Source organism: Heptranchias perlo, chromosome 2 (genome assembly GCF_035084215.1).
Source record: "Heptranchias perlo isolate sHepPer1 chromosome 2, sHepPer1.hap1, whole genome shotgun sequence".
In the NCBI taxonomy this organism is placed as follows: domain Eukaryota; kingdom Metazoa; phylum Chordata; class Chondrichthyes; order Hexanchiformes; family Hexanchidae; genus Heptranchias; species Heptranchias perlo.
Window position 1 is genome coordinate 25,391,141 of NC_090326.1, and position 22,664 is coordinate 25,413,804.

Here is a 22,664-nt window from a genome sequence, read left to right on the forward strand (position 1 = left end):
ATAATCTGTACCTTTTTACTGAAATAAAAATTTAGGATCGGGGAATAATTCTTTGAATGGCTCTCCATGTACTGGGAGGTGAACAATGTAGTGAGGTCTGCATACCTTTTCTTTGAATAATTAGCATATTACTTTTGTTGCTGTATCCCAATGGAATAGATCTCTGCAATGATGGCACTATTTTCATTTGGGTAGCGGACATTGTCTTTCAGCAGTTAGCACATAGGGTTTTGTGGGGGTGGGGGGGGGGGTTTCCTTGGGAGTATGTCAATATTTCGAGGGGTCCCACACTATGCCTGTATCTGTAAATCTTAACAAAATAACACATTTCATGTTCTGGCTTTTTTGTTTTGAGATAAACTTGGATGATTAGGAGGTGCAGATTCAGAGAAGGATGCACAGGAAACGGAAGTAGTCTTTCTGGTTTGATTGAAAAAAAACCCGATTTTTTTCAATCGTCTAAAATGATACAAAAAAGTTGCACCCCATTTTCTGGCACACTAATTATTTGACAGAATACTTCAAAAAACTTCATTATTTAAATCTGGCGATTCAGTGCGGCTGTAAATGTTATTGTAGTCCATTACCACATATTTATTCATTCTCGGGATACAAGTGTCATTGGCAAAGCCAGCATTTATGTGGCTGGTCCAGTTGAGTTTCTGGTCAATGGCAACCCCCAGGATGTTGATGGTGGAAGGTATATTCAACATATATTCATCAGAACAGTCACATGATGGAAAATTGTTAATTCACCAGACACAGGGCTTATATTCTTAGGAAGACAAGGCACCTGTGAATGTTTAGTAAATGTGGCTCTTATTATTGTATTGGTGGGATTTGTGCAAGGAAGGAGGCCATTCGGCCCATCATGCCTTCGTCAGCTCTTGAACTGCAGCTATCTACTCAACACTTTCTGTATTCTTTTTAAAAAGGAATAGAATAAGTCTTTTTTTTTTAAAAAGTGATGTTATTGTCTTTGCCTCAACAGACACTTGTGCTGAAGCATTTGATGCTCTACTAACTGTGTGTGAAAACATTCCTTTGAATTTTCCACTTCATTCTTCGAGCAATGGTCGAGTTTATGGCTTCTTGTTACCAATGGAAATAATCTTCCATTTATCTTCTCAAAACTTTTCATAATTTTGAAAGCCCCCACCCCCCATAGCTTTTTTTTTTCATTCCAGTGAAAAAGGCTCAAAAATCTGAGGCATTTCTTTAGAATTATCAAGAACATAAGTAGGCCAATCAGCCCCTCGAGCCTGTTCCGCCATACAATCAGATCATGACTGATCTGTATCTTAACTCCATTTACCCGCCTTGCTTCCATAACCCTTAATAACACTGCCTAACAAAAAAAAATCTATCAACTGACCCCTAACCTCAACTACTTTTTTTGGGGGGGGGTGGGGGGGGGTGGTAGTAAAGAGTTCAAGATTTCCATTACCCTTTGTGTGAAGTAGTGTTTCTTGACATCGCCTCTGATTGGCCTAGCTCTGACTTTAAGGTTATGTCCCCTTGTTTTGGACTCTCCCACCAGAGGAAGCAGTTTCTCTCTATCCTATCAGCTCCTTTATTCATCTTAAACACCTCAGCTAGATCACCCCTTAATCTTCCATACTCAAGGGAATACAAGCCCAGTCTATGCAACCTGGCCTCATAATTTAACCCTTTTAGCCCTGGTATCATTCTGGTGAATATGCACTGCAATCTCTCCAAGGCCAATATATCCTTCCTGAGATGCGGTGCACGGAACTGAATGCAGGACAACAAATGGGGTCTAACCAGAGCTCTGCACAGCTGTAACATAACTTCCATCCCATTGTATTCCAGCCATCTTGAGATAAAGGCCAACATTCCATTAGCCTTTGTAATTATTTTTTGTACCTGTCCACTTTTAGTGATTTCTGTATTTGGACCCCGAAATCTTTCTGCTCATCCAGTTCCCAGCTTCTCGTCATTTAGAAAATATACTGATCTATCTTTCTTCTTAGGTCCAAAGTGGATGATTTCACACTTTCCCACAATGAACTCCATCTGCCACAGTTTTGCTCATCATAAGTACATAAGAAATAGGAGCAGGAGTAGGCCATACGGCCCCTCAAGCCTCCTCCGCCATTCAATAAGATCATGGCTGATCTTCTATCTCAACCTCTTATTCCTAATGAATCACTACTGTCGCCTCTCCATGGCTCGAATATCCTTCTGAGCATTGGAGTCCTCAGCAGTGCATTTAAACTGCACCTGTGACCTAACCAATGTCTTGTCCAAATTCATGATCACTTACTTGCTTTAGATTTCAATGCCCCCATGTATAAAACTCAGAATACCATTTAATTTTTTAAAAAAACTTTTCCACCTTTCAAGATGCATGTATAGGGACCCCTATGTCGCGCTGTTACTCCACAGCGATCTTGCAGTTTAAAAAGACTTGTCTTTGCCTTTCATGACCTCAGGACATCCCAAAGATCTTTACAACCACAGTAGTATATTTGAACTGTAGTACAGTTCTAATGTAGGAAATGCAGAAGCCAATTTGCACACAGCAAGGTCCCACAAACAGCGAATGTGATAATGACCAGATAATCTGTTTTAGTGATGTTGGTTGAGGGATAAATATTGTCTAGGACACCAGGGAGAACTTTTGCAGTACATTATTGCGAATCCGATCTCGACACTTTTTTCTCCCCTTATCCAATCTCTTCCGCCCTACATCCGCGACTCTTCTGACGCCCTCCACCACTTTAACAGTTTCCAGTTCCCCGGCCCTGACCGTCTCCTTTTCACCATGGACCTCCAGTCCCTCTAAACTCCATCCCCAACCAGGACGGCCTGCGGGCCCTCCGCTTCTTCCTTGAACAGAGGCCCAACCAGTCCCCATCCACCACTACCCTCCTCCGCCTGGCTGAACTTGTTCTTACTTTGAACAACTTCTCCTTTGACTCCACTCACTTCCTCCAAATAAAAGGTGTCGCTATGGGAACCCGCATGGGTCCCAGCTATGCCTGCCTTTTTGTGGGCTACGTGGAACATTCCTTGTTCCAGTCCTATTCAGGTCCCCTCCCTCACCTCCTTTTCTGGTACATTGATGACTGCATCAGTGCCGGTTCCTGCTCTCACCCCGAACTGGAAAATTTCATCAACTTTGCTTCCAATTTCCACCCTTTCCTCGCCTTCACATGGTCCACCTCCAACTCTTCCCTTCCTCGACTCCTCTATCTCCATTTCTGGGGATACGCTGTCAACCAATATCTATTGTAAACCCACCGACTCCCACAGCTACCTTGATTACACTTCTCCCCACCCCGCTTCCTGTAAGGACTCTATTCCCTTCTCCCAGTTTCTCAGTCATATCTGTTCTGACGATGCCACCTTCCACACTACTGCTTCCGCTACGTCTTCCTTTTTCCTCAACCAATGACTCCCCTCCACTGAAGTTGACAGGGCTCTCGACTGTGTACTTCTTTCAATTTAGTATACGGTATTCACTGCAATGCAGTCTCCTCTACATTGGGGAGACCAAACGCAGACTGGATGATCACTTTGCTGAATACCTCTGCTAGTCCGCAAGTGTGACCCTGATCTGTTGGTTGCTTGCCGTTTTAAATTCCCGTCCTACTCTGTCCTCGGCGTTTAAACTGTTCTAATGAAGTTCAACAGAAGCTCGAGGAACAGCACCTCATCTTTCGATTAGGCACTTTACAACCTTCTGGACTCAACACTGATTTTGATAACTTCAGATCATAACTACTGCTCCCTTTTTTTTGGGCAGCAACTACCAACAACGATTCTGATGTTGCCATTTACAGCTCCTCTAGACCCATCTTTTGTTTCTTTACTTGTCCCATTATCACCCTCCTTGTCTTGCACTATCATCCCTTTTGTCATTTAATCACTCCTGCCCTCCACCGCATCACAGACTTTCCCTTTTGTTCTTTCCTCCCCCTTTTCCGTGGCTTTGTACTTGCTTAAAAACTGTTAAATTTTCAACTTTTTCCATTTCTTACGAAGGGTAATCGACCTGAAAGGTTAACTGTTTCTTTTTCCACAGATGCTGCCTGACTAGCTGAGTATTTGCAGCATTTTCTGTTTCTATTTCAGATTTCCAGCACCCGGAGCATTTTGCTTTTGATTGTGAATCTAGAGTGTTTTATGCTGAATGTTATTATTCTACCAAATCTCACTTCACTTTCCCTGGAGAGCGTTAAAATCAATCAGCAACTACAGGAGATTAAACTGCTGTTGAAAGCGGGTGTCTAACAACGTAACAGACACAGATAGCATCGTCCCCTAAATGGGTTGGAGTTTAACCTCATAACAGATTTTTCTACCTTGCACATATAATTTGCAGGTTCATTGAAGGGCTGTATCCCATCTGCATAATCCACTCTAAAAACCTTATACATGTAGAAATACTGCATCCAATCACTTGTCTAAACACTGCCTATAATACTCTCGGGTCCAGACATTTAAACTGTACATGACACCCGTTTTATACTACAGAATTGCTTCAAGTCAACAACTGTGTTGGCTTTTGTTGTGGCCCAACCATCCCCACTTAAACTGGGGCCCTCAATCTTCAAGTACCTTGTGGTGTAGATTTGACCAAGGGGTGCTGAGCTGCTGGGAAATGTGCATGTTCGCTGATGGCCGAAGTTAACTTTAAACAGTTCTGGGCACACCCAGATCTCATGCAGTTCCAGTTATGCAAAGAAGTCACCATTCGTTTGGCCGGGACCTTCCCTAGTGCCAGGGGTAGGTATGCACAGGCCAGCAATGCACTTCTGCCATTGCCACCCTGGATTGTGGGCTGAGAAGCCAGCCAATGCCCACGCAAAATGGCATAGACACCAAATGCTGCATGCATGCCTGCGCTGCCTACAACTGGTGCCGATGGCTCCATCAGTTAGCGGCAGGAAGATTTCACTGCCTCCAACAGCTCCAGATCGTTCAAACTGCAAATTGGTCACCAGTAGCCTTCCTGTCAGCAGCAAATCTGAACTATAAAAGGGTGGGGGGGGGGGGGTGGGAGAAAAGCATCTGGTGTACCGTATATATTTAGAGCGTAATTCCCCTCCCTGCTAATTTTAGCAAGAGAAAAACATTGCTCAAGATTGAACTGTCTAGCTACAGAATATCATGAACACTAGTGAAAATCTTATAATCCCATGTAATAAAAACTGAATGCAACTTATTCAGTCACCATAGACCAATGGGCATAAATATAAATTGATGCAATGCAATCCAAAGTGCTGGTAAAAATGCCAGGTCATAAAAATGGAATTTGACTGATTCAGTCACTATATAACATATGGCCCTGATCACGACCTTTTAGTTGCTTTCACCTTTTCCCCTATCTGCTATCCCACAACTAATTGACAGCCATCTGGATAATTGCTTTGACTTGGATGAATTAAGATCACGGCAAGAATAAAAGTATTTTTTTTAGCTCCTGATCATGTTCAGGACATCCCAAAGCGCGCACAACAAATAGTGATGTATGGTAACATGGCAGCCAATTGCACGCAACAAGGTCCCATTACAAAAAATTAATTCACAATCAGATAATCTGTTTTTGGTGGTGTTGGTTGAAGAAATGTTGGCCAGAACACTGGGAAAACTCCTCTGCCCTTCTTTGAGAATTTCCACGGTCGCTTGCCATTTTAATTCCCTGTCCCTCTTTGTCCTCGGCCTCTTACACTGTTCTAATGAAGCTTAAGGAACAGCACCTCATCTTTCGATTAGGCACTTTACAACCTTCCGGAATCAACACTGATTTCAATAACTTCAGATCATTAACAATGCTATTTTTTTGGACAGCAATTGCTGCTAATGGTTCTGCTGTTGCCATTTACAGCTCCTCTGGACCCATCTTTTGTTTCTTTACTTGTCCCATTACCACCCTCCTTGCCTTGCACCATCGTCCCTTTTGTCATTTAATCACTCCAACCTATCAGAGACCTTCCCTTTTGATCTTTCCTCCCCTCCTCACCCCCCCATCCCCACCCCTTTGTTTGACTCTGTATTTGCTTAAAAACGGTTTAATCTTTAACTTCTTTCTGTTCTGATGAAAGGTCATCGACCTGAAACGTTAACTCTATTTCTCTCTCCACGGATGCAGCCTGACTTGCTGAGTATTTCCACCATTTTCGATTTTTGTAACAGCTAAAATAACTTGTTTTTTTTTCTCCCCTCCCTTCCCCCCCCCACCCCCCCCCCCCCCAACTGATGTCCAGGGTTATAGTTAGAGCTGTGCAATAACTCATCATTTTGTACATGATATCTGTGTAGTATATACACCATGGTAACTGAACTTGAGGCTCTTGCTAAAGCCTGATTTTTTAAAATTGAGCCACAGACAGGAAACCTCATTCCAGCTCGGTGACTCACCGATACATATTCTATTTTCGGCTAAGGCAGCACTGGTCATAAAATACATTTTTTCTCTTCCAGCCAATTTTGTTCTCTCTTCAAAATTGGTTCACTGGTTCTGGTTGCTCTCTGGTTCCTTGCCCAAGTGTGCATTGGTGTCAGCAGATTACTGGATCAATGAGGGGGGGGGGGGGGCCACAAATCAGTCAAACCTGCTCCTCTACTCATCCAACATTCACACACAAACACCAGTCCAGCATGGATCTCTGAGCCGTGAAAAGGCAGCAGGAACCTTGGCCAATTTTCCATTTCCTCACGGAGCAGCATGGAGAAACAATTTTAGCTCTGGCTGCAATCAGCTCGCTCAGTGCAAACTCCAGGCATCAAACCTACAATCTTTATGGCTCAGCTACTTGATGCTGAAAATCAATATAAACCATTGGAGGAGTCCTCGGAATTCAAACTCCCCAGCAGGAATCGAGAATTAAGAAACAGAATTGTTCACTTCTGGACAGGACTAATTCAAATTAAAGATTTTTAAGCCACCCCCCACTTGGGAGAGGTCCATAAGGATGGCAGGTGTACAAGGTGCTCTTCTGCAGATGGGAGTCAAGGCACCTTGCTGGAACAGGATGGAAGGATCTTGCAAAGACAAGTTGCACCCCTGAAAATGAAGGATCTACACCCAAAATATTAACCAGTCTTGATCGCTTTTTAAGAGAAGGGCCTGCTGTTTTTATTTTTGTGTCTTGGAAATGTGAGGAGAGATTAAACACTGGAACGGATACACAGAGCGCTCCACTATTTCATAAAATCAATATGGCTCGAAGAAAGCTATAGAAGAACAAACTTGCATATTTATATCACGCCTTTTATGTCCTAAGGGTGCCCCATAGCGCTTTACATCCAATGAAGTACTTCCGAAATGTAATCACATAGGAACATTTTAAAGCCCATTTAATTCATCCTTTTCAAGAAAAAAAACCCTACAATGCTCCCCATCGCAGCATCCAACTATTCCTAGAGTTCCAGAGTCTTTGCTTCCAATATCCTACCGAGAAATCCATTCCAAGTGTTATCATTGTGCACGAGAAGACAGTCATGACATCAGTCATGAATTTGCCTTTTGCCAGTTTGCGCATTTTCATAATTTACCACGAAAGTACTTTGCATTTCTATCTTTTTGTCAAACACTTAATTCTAAAAATATTTTGTAGCACTTATACCCACAGATTGTACGAAGGTAGAGTAGGCCAACGACAGACTCTCCCCCGGTGTCGTTGCTTTAAAACATATTTAGATTTTAGTACTAGTGAGAGAAAGAGTCAGAAGACAAGACTAGTGAGTTGTAATGACTAAATACAGTAATGACTGGAGCAATTTTGGAGATGAGAGGCTGTTGAATGAAAAGGTCTTGACCAGCACATACATCTAATCGTCCATAGGTCATAATAATTTCTGTAGCTGTAACTTCCTCATGGTATCAAATCAACTTAAAACCACAAAGTTAATCTGTACTCAAGTTCAGGGACAGCAATGCTAAGGGAAAGAAGAAACATTTTCTCTTTTGGCACTCAGTGTCAGTAATCCCAAGTCAGAATCTTCTGCTGTATCCCACTCTAGCTCTCTCTCTGCACTCAGAACATCTTCATCCAAGTCTCCTGCATTCAGCCGATGGCTGCTCGCTCCTTTCTGCCTATAAGCTTTACAAATCGTGCCTTCCCCTTCTTCTTCTTCTTCCTCCCCCTCCCCCCCCCCACCCCCACCCGCACCCTCCCTTTTAATTCCTCTGTTCTTCTATTTTCATTTACATTGCCTGAGTGCAATTAAGAACCTGTCCTGCATTCCCAAATAAATACTTTTGAAGAATGTCTATTTATTCACGACAGATCTATCCTTGAGTGTTAATCGCTGGTCTGTCACCAAGATAGCCTGAAGTTTGTCCATCTAAAAAGGTGGATACTAGGGTTTAGTTACACAAGTCCATGGTTTCCCCGGGTCAGATTTATATTATCACATCACGGTCACCGTCACTTAGCAGTTCAAATACTTCCAATCCCTGGACATTCTATGGGTCACTCACAAGAACTAAGAGAGCTGTCCCTTGTGAGCTGCTTGACACAATGGCCCAGAATTTGCTGGAGCGGGGCATCTCAGCATGTGCTGAGAGTCTCACCCTTCAGATCCAATTATTTTTGAGCCATAAATTGCTGGACGTGCAAGCTGATAACAAGGTCAATGGGCATCTGGGACCTTGGTGAATGATGGGACCAATAGTCTATCTCCTTAAACAATTAAATTTAAGGATCGAGAAAGTAACCAAGCGAATGACTGAGAAGGAAATAGGGTGAATTAGAGTCAAATTAAATACAGAAAGAGAGAGGGAAAGAAAAATTGGATTAAGAGAGAGTAAAAAAGAGACAGAAAGGAAAATTAAGAAAAATGAAAAAAAAATTAAATTTGAAAATGTCCAGGAACAATTTACTATCTGCCAGAGTGAAATTCCAAAATTTCAATTGTTCCCTTTCTGGGCAGCCAAAGTTGAGTGGCATTGCAGGAACATAAATCACCCTATTAACAGGGTCCTTACGCTGTGAAAAACCAGCCCTAACTTTCTGAAGCGAGTTTAATTTGAATTTACGGTGCAAATCCAGCAATTTCTTGAAACTCATGGGAAGGTTGATGGCAAGCTCCCATTTTCGCGAGGCTAACAGCAGAGCTGCGTAAATCGTCCAGCAATTTGTGGTGATTTGTGGTGTGCATCTCTTCCTCGCCACAAATTGCTAGACGATTTACACACTAATAACGGTGTGCGTATTAAACTCGCCGTTATTTTCCCAGCAAATTCTGGGCCACTGTGTCAAGAAGCATTGACCAGTTCAGAGACCTTTCCACTTTGTGTTGGACTGGTTGCAGTCTCCTAACAATGCTATTCACCCTTCTTGCGAAGGTGACATCGCTCCCTTATTTTCATCTGGCAATCTGCAGCAAACCCCAAATATAGCCGCCTTCTCATTCCACACATGTAGCCAAAGAATTCCACACAGTTGGTACTAATCTGGACCATATGAAACATTGCTGTTGCTTTTATCAGCTACTTGTGTCTTTAGACTGCTTCCTCCTAAATCACTGAAGATTTGCAGGGGCGGGGGGTGACAGAAGGACAAACAGTTGAGTCCCATGCATAAAATCTTAACTACATCTGAAATCTGGTCCAACACCTCTATTTTAAAATTCTCATCCTCGTGTTCAAATCCCTCTGTGGCCTCACCACCCCCCTACCTGTAACCTATTCCAGCCCTATGACATTCAGAGATCTGCGTGTTCCTCCAACTCTGGCCTCTTGTGCATCCCCTACTCCTTTGCCAAACCATTGGTGGCCGTACCTTCAGCCATCTAAGCTCAAAGCTTTGGAATTTCCTCCCATAACTTCTCCGCCCATCTCACCCCTTTTAAGGCCCTCCTTAAAACCTACTTCTTTGGCCAAGCTTTTAGTCATCTGTCCTTATGTCGTCTTCTTTGGCTCGATCTCAATTTTAGTCTGATAATGCTCCTGTGACGCGCCTTGGAACGTTTTACTATGTTAAAAGTTCCATATAAATTTGGAAGGTTCCGAATCATGCTGTGATAGGATTACACAAGGGCCAGAAGCCCTCCTATACCTTAACCAAGTGGTCTTCACTTTATTTACGCATGAGCCTAGACAGAGAGTTGCAGCAGGCTAGGTGGCGTTATAGCTGAGCCTAATCTTACTCTCTCCAGACATATATACATACACACACACACACTTATACAGACACAAAAACACTAACTTTTTAGCAGGAGTAATTTGATAGCAATGAGGAGCCAGAACTTTGACAGATTTTTCCCTCCCTTGCCCAAGGATGTTGAGGCCAATTAAAGCATTCCCACCACTGCTACTGTCCTGGTTGACATCAGCTAAATCAGCACAGGGGAGAGTGGCTCTGTGTGACTTAGTGTCTACACCACACGATGCATTGATCCAATGAGCCCTCGGGATAACTTGCTATGTCTATTTCTAATGAGGAATAAATTAAATATTTCAATAGTTTAAAAAGTATATATACGTACACCAATGAGGATAATTGAATGAGTTATCCTCATTAATATGTTGCTTTAGAAACAGTCAGCTACCTAGCATACACAGAATAAAAGTAGAATCAAAATGCTAATCAGATCCTGATGAAGATTTCAGAAGGTTAAATAATTAACTGCAAACAGAATTCTTCCTTTCCCTTCTTTGAATTCCTGCAGCAAGAAAAGCTGTAAATCCCTGACAATTTTACACATGTACCTGACATTTGGTGTGTTCAAGAACTTTAAATGCACCTCTAATCAATGACAAGTTGATGCAAGTGGATTACAGTGAAATATTAGCTGATAAGCAAGTAGTTAGTATAGGGGTTGACATACATCAGACTGCAGGACAAGGTCATCAATTAAAATGCAGGTGTGGGGAGCCTGGGTGTACCTGTGTGCATTACAGATTGTGATATGCTCTATCCTCATTGCAGCACTGTCTGGAGCCCAAAGCCTTGCACTTCGTAACAGAGCAATGCATTAAGTGTCAGATATCAGCTTTGTATTTAATACTGTTATGGCTGAGGTCCACTAGCCTTAATCAGGTCACTGAAGTTTACAGGGCATATTTGTAGATGCGTAAAGTTTTTAAATCAGGTTTGCTTTTGCACCAGCATCCTGGGAATGGCTCGTTTCCTTTGTCACTGAAACAGCCTCATCATTTCAGCTCCATCATTCCTTCTTTTCTGCTTCAATGCCAAGCTACTTCAAAGGGACATGTATCCAAACTGGCTGTTTTGGGCAATTGCTTTCCCCTACAAAAAGGATGATGATGATCCCTGTACACTACAGCTGGGAAAGTTAGACTAGTTTCAAATCAACAACAGTTTTGAATTAAAGGAACAATCCAAATTGAAAGCAGTACTGCGTGGATTTTGTTTCCCCCACAGACTGTGGTAAAACCTACCAAGCTCTGGGAACATAAAAGCTAGCTCAGAAATAAAATGATACAAGTTTGGGTGGTGTAAACAGTCCAGTGCCATGTTCCTGCTCATTCCCAGGAATTATAGGCAAAATGCTTTAGAGCAGAGATGTATTGCATTGATGAAATTCAATTCCAGGTCAAAGAATGAATCAGAGTATCCAATGCAAAGAGCATTAGAAGGAAGCGTTCAAACCCTAGTGCACTGAAACCAGTTTCTCGAGGTAGTGAGCATATAGCCCAGAGGCATGAAAGTGGTGCACTCCATCATGCCTAGGATCCCATGCAACAATTTCTGAATGCCACAATCTCTTACTCACAATTAAATATAAAACCCAAACCGCATTTAATTTGTGCCACATAAGGCTTATATGTACCGAGGTGTGCAAATAGACTGAGGTACTGCTTAAGCAGTTAGCCACTAATATCAACATTATGTACTGAATGCAGTAAAGAACTGCAAAATTATGTGTCAATAAACTTATAGTAACAACATCATGATACTCCAGTCTTATCGTCATCAGCAAATCATTGTCGGCACAAAAACAAAAATTTAAGTATAAAACACATGTTTTTTTTTAAAAATAGAATATGTAATAGCCATTACCTTTAGAGGAACCAGGGCCTTCCTGATGTGGCTTTCTGTGGCCCTAACCCAGTGCTACTGCTGCTCTCATGGCTAGAGCTGACTAGGTATTGGCTCCATATCCTTCGCAGCAACTCCAGTCTCTGTCCTACTGCCAGCAAGAGAGGGGGAGAGGGTGGAGGGTATTGTCACCACAATGGCTGCCAGCACATAGTCTCCAAGATGGCCAGACTTGGTCAACATGCATGTACTCCAACCAGCAGCCTGGAAGTTCAATCAATAGCAGCACACTCCCTACCCCCCCCCCCCCCCCACCCAGACAAGGAAAAACATTTCCCTGTAGGGTCGAAGGAGGGCTTTGGAGATCTTGTAGAGCCATAAAACCTCCCCATTCCTAAGATAACAGGCTGTAAAACTGGAGTCATGCCAGGAAAGTAGGGAAACACACGCACAACATCCCGATCCCCACTGATCACTGCCAACCACCAGCTGGATGTTGGTGATTTTCAGCCAGTTATATACCCAGGGTTCAGCTGGGAAACGTAAACCACTTCAGCTTCACTCATTATCTGCTTCATTAACTGAACCGTCAAAAGTGTTAATGGTTGTCCACAAAAGACAAGTCACAGCCCCCCTCACAAATTTATTGACCCATTCTTTAAAATTTTTACAAACCTTAGAAGTCAACAGGTTTTTTTAAAAAAAATAAATCTTTACCTTTTCCAGGGCTTCCCGATCAATAATTTCTTGCACAGCCAACAACTTGATGCTGAAAAACAGGAAAGGCAATACTTCGGTAAATTAATTTCTCTCATCCAGCACACTTGCATATTCAAGACATTTGTTCAGGTGTTGTTGGGGCTTCCAAGGTTCACCACGTCACACCACATGACATTCTTGGAAAAGATCACAGTGGAAATACTTCCCACAGCAACTTCCAGGCTGTTTGCTTACTGTTTTTTGGACAAAGTCACAATTGTAACACCTTCGTTGGCAAAGTTTCAAACAGTAGACCAAAAATAGCGCTATTAAACTTGTCCTATTGAAAGTATGACCCCATTTTTCCCTTTGGGAAATAGTCACGGTTGGTAAGCTGTATCTAACTTCCATTTGAACTGAGGATTACCAAAGACCTGGGCCATTAGAAAACTGCAGAAATGTTAAAGATAGAATTAGGAGAATTACACAAAACTTCATCCTTCGACAAAATAGTCCTAACTGTGGTTACGCAACAGTATTTTCCAACATGGTGCGAGAGCTTTTAAACCTGCAAATGAGCTCTCCCATATCCTGTCCTCATCCAACATACACATTTCCAGCAAGGAGTCTCTGGATAACAAATCAGAAATGGAAACCCAAGCTGATTTCCCCCTAACTCAAGGTGCTAAGGCCAGTTCCAACGCCTCTGCCCCCGTCCAGGCTGGGGATCGAACCAGACTATCCTTGTCCGCGAGTCTCAGCTACACATGGTCTCTTGTGACGGCTAAGGCAAAGTTCCTCAGGATAGACTGCGTACCGAACAAAGAAACTTGACTAGGCTGGATTTATTCCTTTTACCTCTAGTGAACATGGCAGACTGGTCAAAAAAGTAAAAGCCCATGGGATCCCAGGGAAAGTGGCTAGTTGGATCCAAAACTGGCTCAGTGGCAGGAAGCAAGGGTAATGGTTGACTGGTGTTTTTGCGACTGGGGGAAGGCCGTTTCTAGTGGAGTTCCGCAGGACTCAGTACTAGGTCCCTTGCTTTTTGTGGTATATATTAATGATTTGAACTTGAATGTGGGGGGCTTGATGAAGTTTGCAGATGATACAAAAATTGGCCTTGTGGTTGATAGTGAGGAGGAAAGCTATAGACTGCAGGAAGATATCAATGGACTGGTCAGGTGGGCAGAAAAGTGGCAAATGGAATTCAATCCAGGGATGTGTGAGGTAATACATTTTGAGGACAAACAAGGCAAGGGAGTAGACAATAAATGGGAGGATACTGAGAGGTGTAGAGGAACAAAGGGACCTTGGAGTGCATGTCCACAGATCCCTGAAGGTAGCAGGAAAGGGAGATAAGGTTGTTAAAAAGGCATACGGGATACTTTCTTTTATTAACCAAGGCATGGAGTATAAGAGCAGGGAGGTTATGCTAGAACTGTATAAAACATTGGTTAGGCCACAGCTTGAGTACTGCATACAGTTCTGGTCACCACATTACAGGAAAGATGTGATTGCACTAGAGAGGGTACAGAGGAGATTTACGAGGATGTTGCCAGGGCTGGAGAATTTTAGCTATGAGAAAAGATTGGATAGGCTGGGGTTGTTTTCTTTGGAACAAAGGAGGCTAAGGGGAGATTTAATTGAGGTATATAAAATTATGACAGGACTAGATAGAGTAGATAAGGAGGACCTATTTCCCTTAGCAGAGGGGTCAGTGACCGGGGGCATAGGTTTGAAGTAATTAGTAGAAGGATTAGAGGGGAGCTGAGGAGAATTTTTTTCAGCCAGAGGGTGGTGGGGGTCTAGAACTCACTGCTTGAAAGGGTGGTAGAGGCAGGAACCCTCATCCCATTAAAAAAGTACTTGGATGAGCATTTGAAGTGCCATAACCTATAGGGCTACGGACCAAGTGCTGGAAAGTGGGATTAAGCTGGATAGCTCTTTTTCGACTGGCACAGACACGATGGGCTGAATGGCCTCTTTCTGTGCCGTAACCTTCTATGATTCTATGAACACGACTGCCTTTTTTCAAAATTCTGCTTCAATGGACGCTGACTATGTCCTGCTGATGACTTACTGGTCTGCAGACTGAACCTCTCCAGCAGTCAATACAATGGCAGATTTCCCCTTGCCCCAGAAGCCAATCACATTTAGTTCACTTCACAGTGCCAGCTGGCAAGAGTTCACCTCATTACTGGTTCTTTTTGTACATAGTTCACTCCAGCAATTTGAGTGCGTCTTAAATATTTACACTAATGCAATTTGGTGAAAGTATAAAGTAATGCACACTCAGATTCGGCTATTAAAATATTCCCAGTTTGTTTGTTTTCATATACAAGACACTAAGGATATCAAGCAAAAGTATAATGCTTTAGAGAGATAGATGTTGGTCTGAAACACAAAAATAAAAAGAAGTCCACAGCTCCTTAGCAACAGAGACTTGTTTGTGAAACAAAAACAGTAAATCTGAAGTCTTACTGAAACAAATTCCTAAAGCTAAAGTGCATGGTAAATTTTGTCTGTTGCCTTTTATCAAGGGAGCTTCAAAGAACTCACCAGATATTGAACAAGTTGCCCACGACTAGGGGAAAAACACCACTAAAAAAATTGTAACGCTCAGCCAGAGTTCTGGGAGGCACTTGAGTACAGAAGGCTAGATTATGTACCGGTGAGACTGTGCTTCCTCATTGTTTGAGAACAGGTTAACCATCCCCTTCCCCAATATCCAAAAAGGATATTACAGTCCTCTCATTCGGGAGGGAAATCAACTAGGAAACCTGTTCCTTCAAAAGAAAACTGTTCTGATAGTAATGATTTAATTAGAATGTTCTTGAACCTGGATTGCTGACAGAGCAACGTGGACAGTGGATTAATCAGAATAAATATGGAGGCAGATGCATTGAAATGCTTACATAGAATGTACAGAACAGAAACAGGCCATTCGGCACAACAGATCCATGCCGGTGTTTATGCTCCACACGAGCCTCCTCTTTCCCCACTTCATCTAATCCTATCAGCATATCTTCCTATTCCTTTCTCCCTCATGTGCATATCTAGCTTCCCCTTAAATGTTTCAACTACTACTTGTGGTAGCAAGTTCCACATTCTAACCAGTCTCTGGGTAAAGAAATTTCTCCTCAATTTCCTATTGGATTTATTAGGAACTATTCTATATTTATGGCCCTTAGTTCCGGTCACCCCTGCAAGTGGAAACATCTCTACATCTACCCTATCAAACACTTTAATAATCTTAAAAACCTCCATCAGTCTTCTCTTTTCTAGAACAGCCCCGGCCTGTTCAATCTTTCATGATAGGTATAAGCTCTCAGTTCTGGTATTATCAGAGTAAATCTTTTTTTGCACCTTCTCCAGTGCATCTATATCCTTTTTATAATATGGAGACCAGAACTGTTCACAATACTCCAAGTGTAGTCTAACCAAGGTTCTATACAAGTTTAACATAACTTCTCTGCTTTTCAAATCTATCCCTCTAAAAATGAACCCGTGTTTGGTTTGCTTTTTTTTAAAAAAATGACCTTATTAACCTACGTCATTACTTTAAGTGATTTGTGTATCTGTACCCCCTGATCCCTCTGCTCATCTACCCCATTTAGACTCTTATTATCCAAGCAATATGTGGCCCCCTTATTCTTCCTATCAAAATGTAATACCTCACACTTATCTATACTGAAATTCATTTGCCAATTACACACCCATTCGGCAAGTTTATTAATGTTGTCTTGTATTTTGTTGCAGTCCTCCTTGGTATTAACTATACCCCCTAATTTGGTGTTGTCCGCAAATTTTGAAATTGTATTTCCAATTCCCGAGTCCAAATCCTTTATGTAAATGATGAACAACTGTGGTCCCAGCACTGATCTTTGGAGAACACAACTTCCCACCTTTTGCGAGTCTGAATATCTACCTTTATCCTCTACTCTCTGTTTTCGGTTTTGTAGCCAGCTTACTATCCATTCTGCTACTTGTCCCCAACTCCACATGCTCTGACTTTAGTCATGAATCTACTACACCTTACCTTATCAAAAGCCTTTTGAAAATCCAAATATATTACATCTGGACTCGTTTCCTGTACCTTCAGGACACCCTTGACAGTGTACTTCTCCTCTGTCTCGTCTTCCCACAATCTATTATTTGGAAAAAAAACCCACCTGCAATCTGGGGGAAAAAGGCCTTTGGTTTTAGGGCTGTTAACGTTAATGCTGAGTTAACAAACTGCTTTGGCCAAAGACAAAATTGCTTTCACTTCCACCTGCGGCAGTATTTGGACCGTCAACTTGAGAGTTGATTTCACAATTGAAAGAAATGCTATGGCAACCATTCAAACGAAACCAAACAAAAGGCTCCCAACAGCTGAAGACACTGCACTGAAAATATCAATTGGCTTGGTGGGGGGGGGGGGGGGGGGTGGGGGGAAGAAGATGAGAAGAGAAAGACTGTGTCAGTCAAGACCCTTGTGCTGCTTTGGCAAGAGAGGCATCAATGGAAGGTTCAGCATTGAGAGTTATTCCCCACTGATATAAAGTGCTTAGCCCATTATGATGGCTTCAGATGTGCCAAAAACTACAGTGAAGCACCCAAGCAGTGGTTCAAGATCGAAAGGCTGTCACTCCTCATCCACCAGCTTAAACATCCACTCTCTCCACCATCGGCATACCGTGACTTCAGTGTGTCCTCTCCACAGGATGCAATGCAGCAACTCGCCAAGGCTTCTTCGACAGTACCTCCCAAACCCGCAACCTCCACCACCTAGAAGGACAAAGACAGCAGATGCATGGGAACACCACCTCCAAATTCCCAACTTGGACATATACCAATGTTCCTTCATCATCGCTGGGTCAAAATCCTGCAACTCCCTGCCTAACAGCACTGTGGGAGTACCTTCACCACACGGACTGCAGAAGTTCAAGAAGGCTCCCCAACATCATCTCAAAGGCAACTAGAGATTCGCAACAAATGACGACCTTGCCAGCGACGCCCATATCTCAAGAATGAATAAGACAAAACTCGTAAACAAAGTAAAGAAAATGAAATGTTAAAAAGTGTAAATCATGAACTTAAACTATATATTATGTAGATATTCCATTCACACACAAACACCACCTAACAAGCTACTTCATCACTGACTCACATTACTCCGTGCAAGCACAGTCATGCCGAGAAACCTGGATGCATCAATGGATCACTCTTGTAAGCACCATGCGATCAAAATGTACAGTGTATTCATAAAATCATATACACACACACACACACACACACACACACACACACACACACATATATTTTATGAATGTATAACAGCTTCAATGTGAATGTACCTTCGTGAGAATCCAATAAAAAAGCCTATCCTCTAACCTACCAACTGCAGTGCCACAGGAGATCATCTGGTTAATACAAAGTGTCAAGCAAACACTTCTAGAAATACTCAGCACTGATTTGTACTCTGCAAATCATTAGTATGTGTCAGCGGATTCCCCAACACTTCTGAAGGCTTGAGCGCACCTTCCTGTTTCCGACATGTGTGATGATGCAGAGCCCACAGGCCAAACGCATGGTCAGTTTGCTTGGGATAACAACTGCTGACAGGAGAAAAGTTGTGTGACAGCAGCAATATGCCAACAGCTCACAGGCAGTCACATGCCGAGGGCTCAGCTGATGGTCCTGAACAACAATCTTAAAGGCTGTGACAAATGCAAAATACTTCAGTTTTTTGTGTCTTGTTAAGCAGTCAGCTGGTTAGGTGTTGTTTATTATATTCCATACACCCATATCAACAGATTATCTGGTCATCATCACGCTGTTCGTGGGAGCTTGCTGTGCGCAAATTGGAAATTGGCTGACATTTCCTACATCACAACAGTGACTACACTTCAAAAGTACTTCACTGGCTGTAAAGCACTTCGGGATATCGTGAGGTCATGAAAGGCGCTGTAGAAATGCAAGTCTTTCTTTTATACTACATTGTTCCAGAAAAGTTCAGCAGGAATCTTTCACACATCAGTGTTCACACTATCACAAGTTGCAGACAATTGAGAGCTAGGTTGTGTGCCGATGTTCAAAAATAAACGCATGCGCATGCAGGCTGTGGACATAAAATGACGCGATAACCGTATATACCCCTGCATTAAGCGATCGATAAGTCAACACTCCCTTTCCCCGGCCAAAACAAAACCGAAAATCTATGACCAACATAGAAGATTCCTCCAACCCCTGCTCCCTAAAGGGTGTAAAATTTGATGTCAATATGCACTCACTATTCCCACATGTTGCCATCAGAGACAGAGAGCTGGAGAGTGTGTCCAGAATTGGCAGGAGCGCAGGACCAGGCTAGCAGATGGTGAATGAGCAACCATACCATCCACTACACTAATGTGCAGGACACATTAACCCAAAATTTTGAATTTCATCAAAAGTGGCCAAAATTTTTTGGCTTTTATGAAAAGGCATTGCCTGAAGACATTGTGGTTTTTAAATTTAAAAAAAAATTAGTCTGTAATTTAGCAAATAAAGAACTTTGCACCAAAGACAAACTATACTTCTAACAGAGGTTCTAAAGGCAACACTCGGAAAACGGAAGCAGCATGCTATAGGTAGAGCTAAGCTACCCCCACTACCAACAGATCAGATCAAAGCTCTGCAGTCCTGCCACATCCAGTCATGAATGGTGGTGGACAATCGTCGCTGGGTCAAAATCCTGGAACTCCGTACCTAACAGCACTGTGGGAGAACCTTCACCACACGGACTGCAGCGGTTCAAGAAGGCAGCTCACCACCACCTTCTCAAGGGCAATTAGGGATGGACAATAAATGATAGCCTTGCCAGCGACACCCACATCCCATGAATGAATAATAAAAAAACACTCCCAATAGCATCTTCCCAACATTGATTATTGAAATTAAGCCCAGTTTGCACTGACCTGTGCAAGGATCACATGGCAACTGCTCCAAACACAGCACTTAAACCCACATACCTGCATTGAGCTTATGGTCTTCAAAGAGCTTTCTATTAATAAAAAGCTAAGAACCAGTGACAAATGAAGATAGAAAGCAACACAAAGAAACATTTCCTATTTATACCCGCTAAATTCAATGGTGGATACCTTTAATTGCTTAGTCCTGTTAGCAGTTTACTCCTGTTGACTATGACACAACACAGAAGGAGGCCATTTGGTCTATCGGCTCTTTGGTAGAGCTATCCAATTAGTCCCACTCCCCTGCTCTTTTCCCCCATAGCCCTGTGATTTTTTTTCCCCCTTCAATTATTTATCCAATTCCCTTTTGAAAGGGACTATTGAATCTGCTTCCATCCCCTTTTCAGGCAGTGCATTCCAGATCATAACTCACTATGTAAAAAAATGTTTAATCTCGCCTCTGGTTACCGACCCTTCTGCCACTGCAAACAGATTCTCCTTATTTACTCTATCAAAACCTTTCATGATTTTGAACAGCTTGATTCAATCTTCTCTTAACCTTCTCTGCTCTAAGGAGAACAACCCCAGCTTCTCCTGTCTCTCCACATTTCCTTGCATTGAAGCTCTTTTCCTTTTTCACCCATGGCCGATATTGGGTGTGTTGATGTCAATGCAATTTGCCCACTATACAAGGTGGCCAATGCACACTTTTTTTTAAAAAAAAAGCAGAGGAAATCTTCATCCTTCATTCCTGCTCTATCTAAACGCCCCAGTCTCATTATGATAATTAAACATCAATATTGACAAATGTTAATAAATAATAACGAGAAATAACCAATCATCATCAGTTTTAAGGCTCTGCCCATATAGATCTTTTTACAACTCACTGTCAACTCTTCCTCAGCAACTTGGGTTGGAGATTAAAACCCTAGAACCATTTGGGAGGTGGTCAGTGACGGGGACAGACGGAAAGTGTATGTAGTATGTAGGAGGAAGTGTTAAAAGGCCAAGTCTGCTCTCTCAACTTGTGTCACTGGTTTGTAAGCAGCAGTCACAGGGTTTCTCGAGGCGATGGGGAGGATGACTGAAGGCAGCAGGGCTGCCCGAGGGGACTTAATGACAGGCAATCGCATATCAAAGAGGTGGAAACAGCTGTTCAAATTGCCCGAAATAGTCGGCACGCTTAATATGGTTTAAGCGGCAACTTTAATTGATGCCTATGGTAATGGCAAATGGTCAGCACCATTTGCCCGATATAGGCGGCTGTCAGGGGATGAGCGCAGGCGGCATAAGTGGGGTGAGGGTTGGCTGTTGGAGGGGGGGGGGGGGGGTGGGGGCGGGGGTGGAAAAGAGACACTAAATACCTTCAAAATGGTGACCGGGACAACCAGAATTTAATTAACTGTGGCAGCATTTTTCAATAAATCACAAAGTACATTTGTATTTCAATTGAATGGCTTAGTCCTTCCCTTGTACTGGTTTTCAGACAAACCAATTAATCGCTGCACCCAGGTATTAAATTAAGCTGGGATATGAATTGTGAGAGTGAAGCTGGTTTCTAAACCTCTAATGAATTGGGTAAAAATTAAAGCTAATACCAAGTTCAATTTTGAAACTGCTCTATTTTTGTCAGTCAATATTGGTTTCTTGTCAGCTTGGTAACAATTAGTTGAAAAATATTAAGACTAACCGCTTGCATATAATAACAGCAGATTAGCTGCCACAAACACAGATTATAAGCAAGTATGGAACAAGAGAAGGGTACTCAAACTCATCAAGTCCACTCCTCCCAATCGCAGGAAAATCTTTCAATACTTGGAAGGTTAAAAAATGCAAGAACCTGCACAGGCACAATGGGCTGAACACTCTCTTTCTGTGCTGTAAGATTCTATGACATATATTGACCAGTCAAAAATAACTATATGATGTCCTGTCATTCTTATAACTTTTAGTCACGCTCTTGATATTTACCCAAACTTTTCTTTCGTTAAAAAAAGGCAGAGTTAACTGATCCAGCATTACTTGCTAGTTTTCTGGATTAACCAGCATCCTATATAAAAAAAAAGCTACTGCCCTTTTTAAAAATCCAATCTGATCGCTGAAAACAAACCAGTTCCTGCAGTTGTACTGTACTAAAGGGGTCAACAAATGTGTTGACGCTGTATTTGTTGAATCTACTTTCTGTAAATAGATTTTGTTGGATGGCCTTTCACTGCCAATTAAAATGCGTGTAACAGGAAGCCCTCATGAAACTTCGCTGACCTTTTGGTAAACAAGTAAAATGTTGTGAACAATGTGTTATTTACTCACCAAGAATTGAGCGATAAATCCTTTGTGAATTAAGAAACATCTGTAGCAGTGAGAGCAACCAGAACGATTGAGGGGATGGAAGGGTTGGATTATGAAGAGCGATTATGTAAATTGGGCATGTTCTCATTGGAAAAGAAGGTTGAGAGGTGATATGATTGCTGTTTTTAGGATTCTAAAAAAGGGACTAGATGCAGATCATGGCAAAAAACTGCTTCACCTTGTCCAGAACAGTCGAGGACAGGACCTGCGCTCAAAGGGTGGAAACAATATTTCATTGAGTGAGTGGTCAATCTCTGGAATAGGCTCCCTAGGGAGATGGTGGAAGCAGTTGGTATTGATTAATTCAAATGCAAATTAGATAGACTACTTTCAGAAAATAACATTTTGGGATACAGTACATGAGAAATTTGAGACATGACATGTGGTAGGTATAACATGCTTTGGAGGAACAGGTGACTTTGGACCTATGATTCCCAAAGTTCTCCACCACCATGTTTTTCTCACGTCATGTTTGGGTTGTTGTAGACTAATGGATAGCGATTGATTGCTATGATTAGTCAACAGCTCCATTATCGTTGCGTCACGCAACTACCAGGATGTTAGAAGGCGAACTGGATGAACCTCTGTCTTTTTTGTCTAGCAGTTCCTATGTTAGAGAGTCAGGCTAAATATAAATAAGTCTCCAGTTTTTTTTTCAGTAATACTATTGGAAGTCATTTCTCTTAAGACTTTGCACTTGGAA

The 22,664-nt window shown here is 42.3% G+C and overlaps 1 protein-coding gene across 3 annotated transcripts in view; it reads right to left on the minus strand.

Annotated features, from left to right (window-relative positions):
• The window catches only part of eepd1 (endonuclease/exonuclease/phosphatase family domain containing 1), a 137,724-nt gene that overhangs the window by 37,538 nt on the left and 77,522 nt on the right, over positions 1-22,664 (minus strand). For all 3 annotated transcript variants that reach the window (XM_068001383.1, XM_068001390.1, XM_068001400.1), the window contains exon 3: positions 12,699-12,750. In XM_068001383.1, coding sequence (XP_067857484.1) covers positions 12,699-12,750 — 52 coding nt within the window. The remainder of the gene's footprint in view (positions 1-12,698; positions 12,751-22,664) is intronic.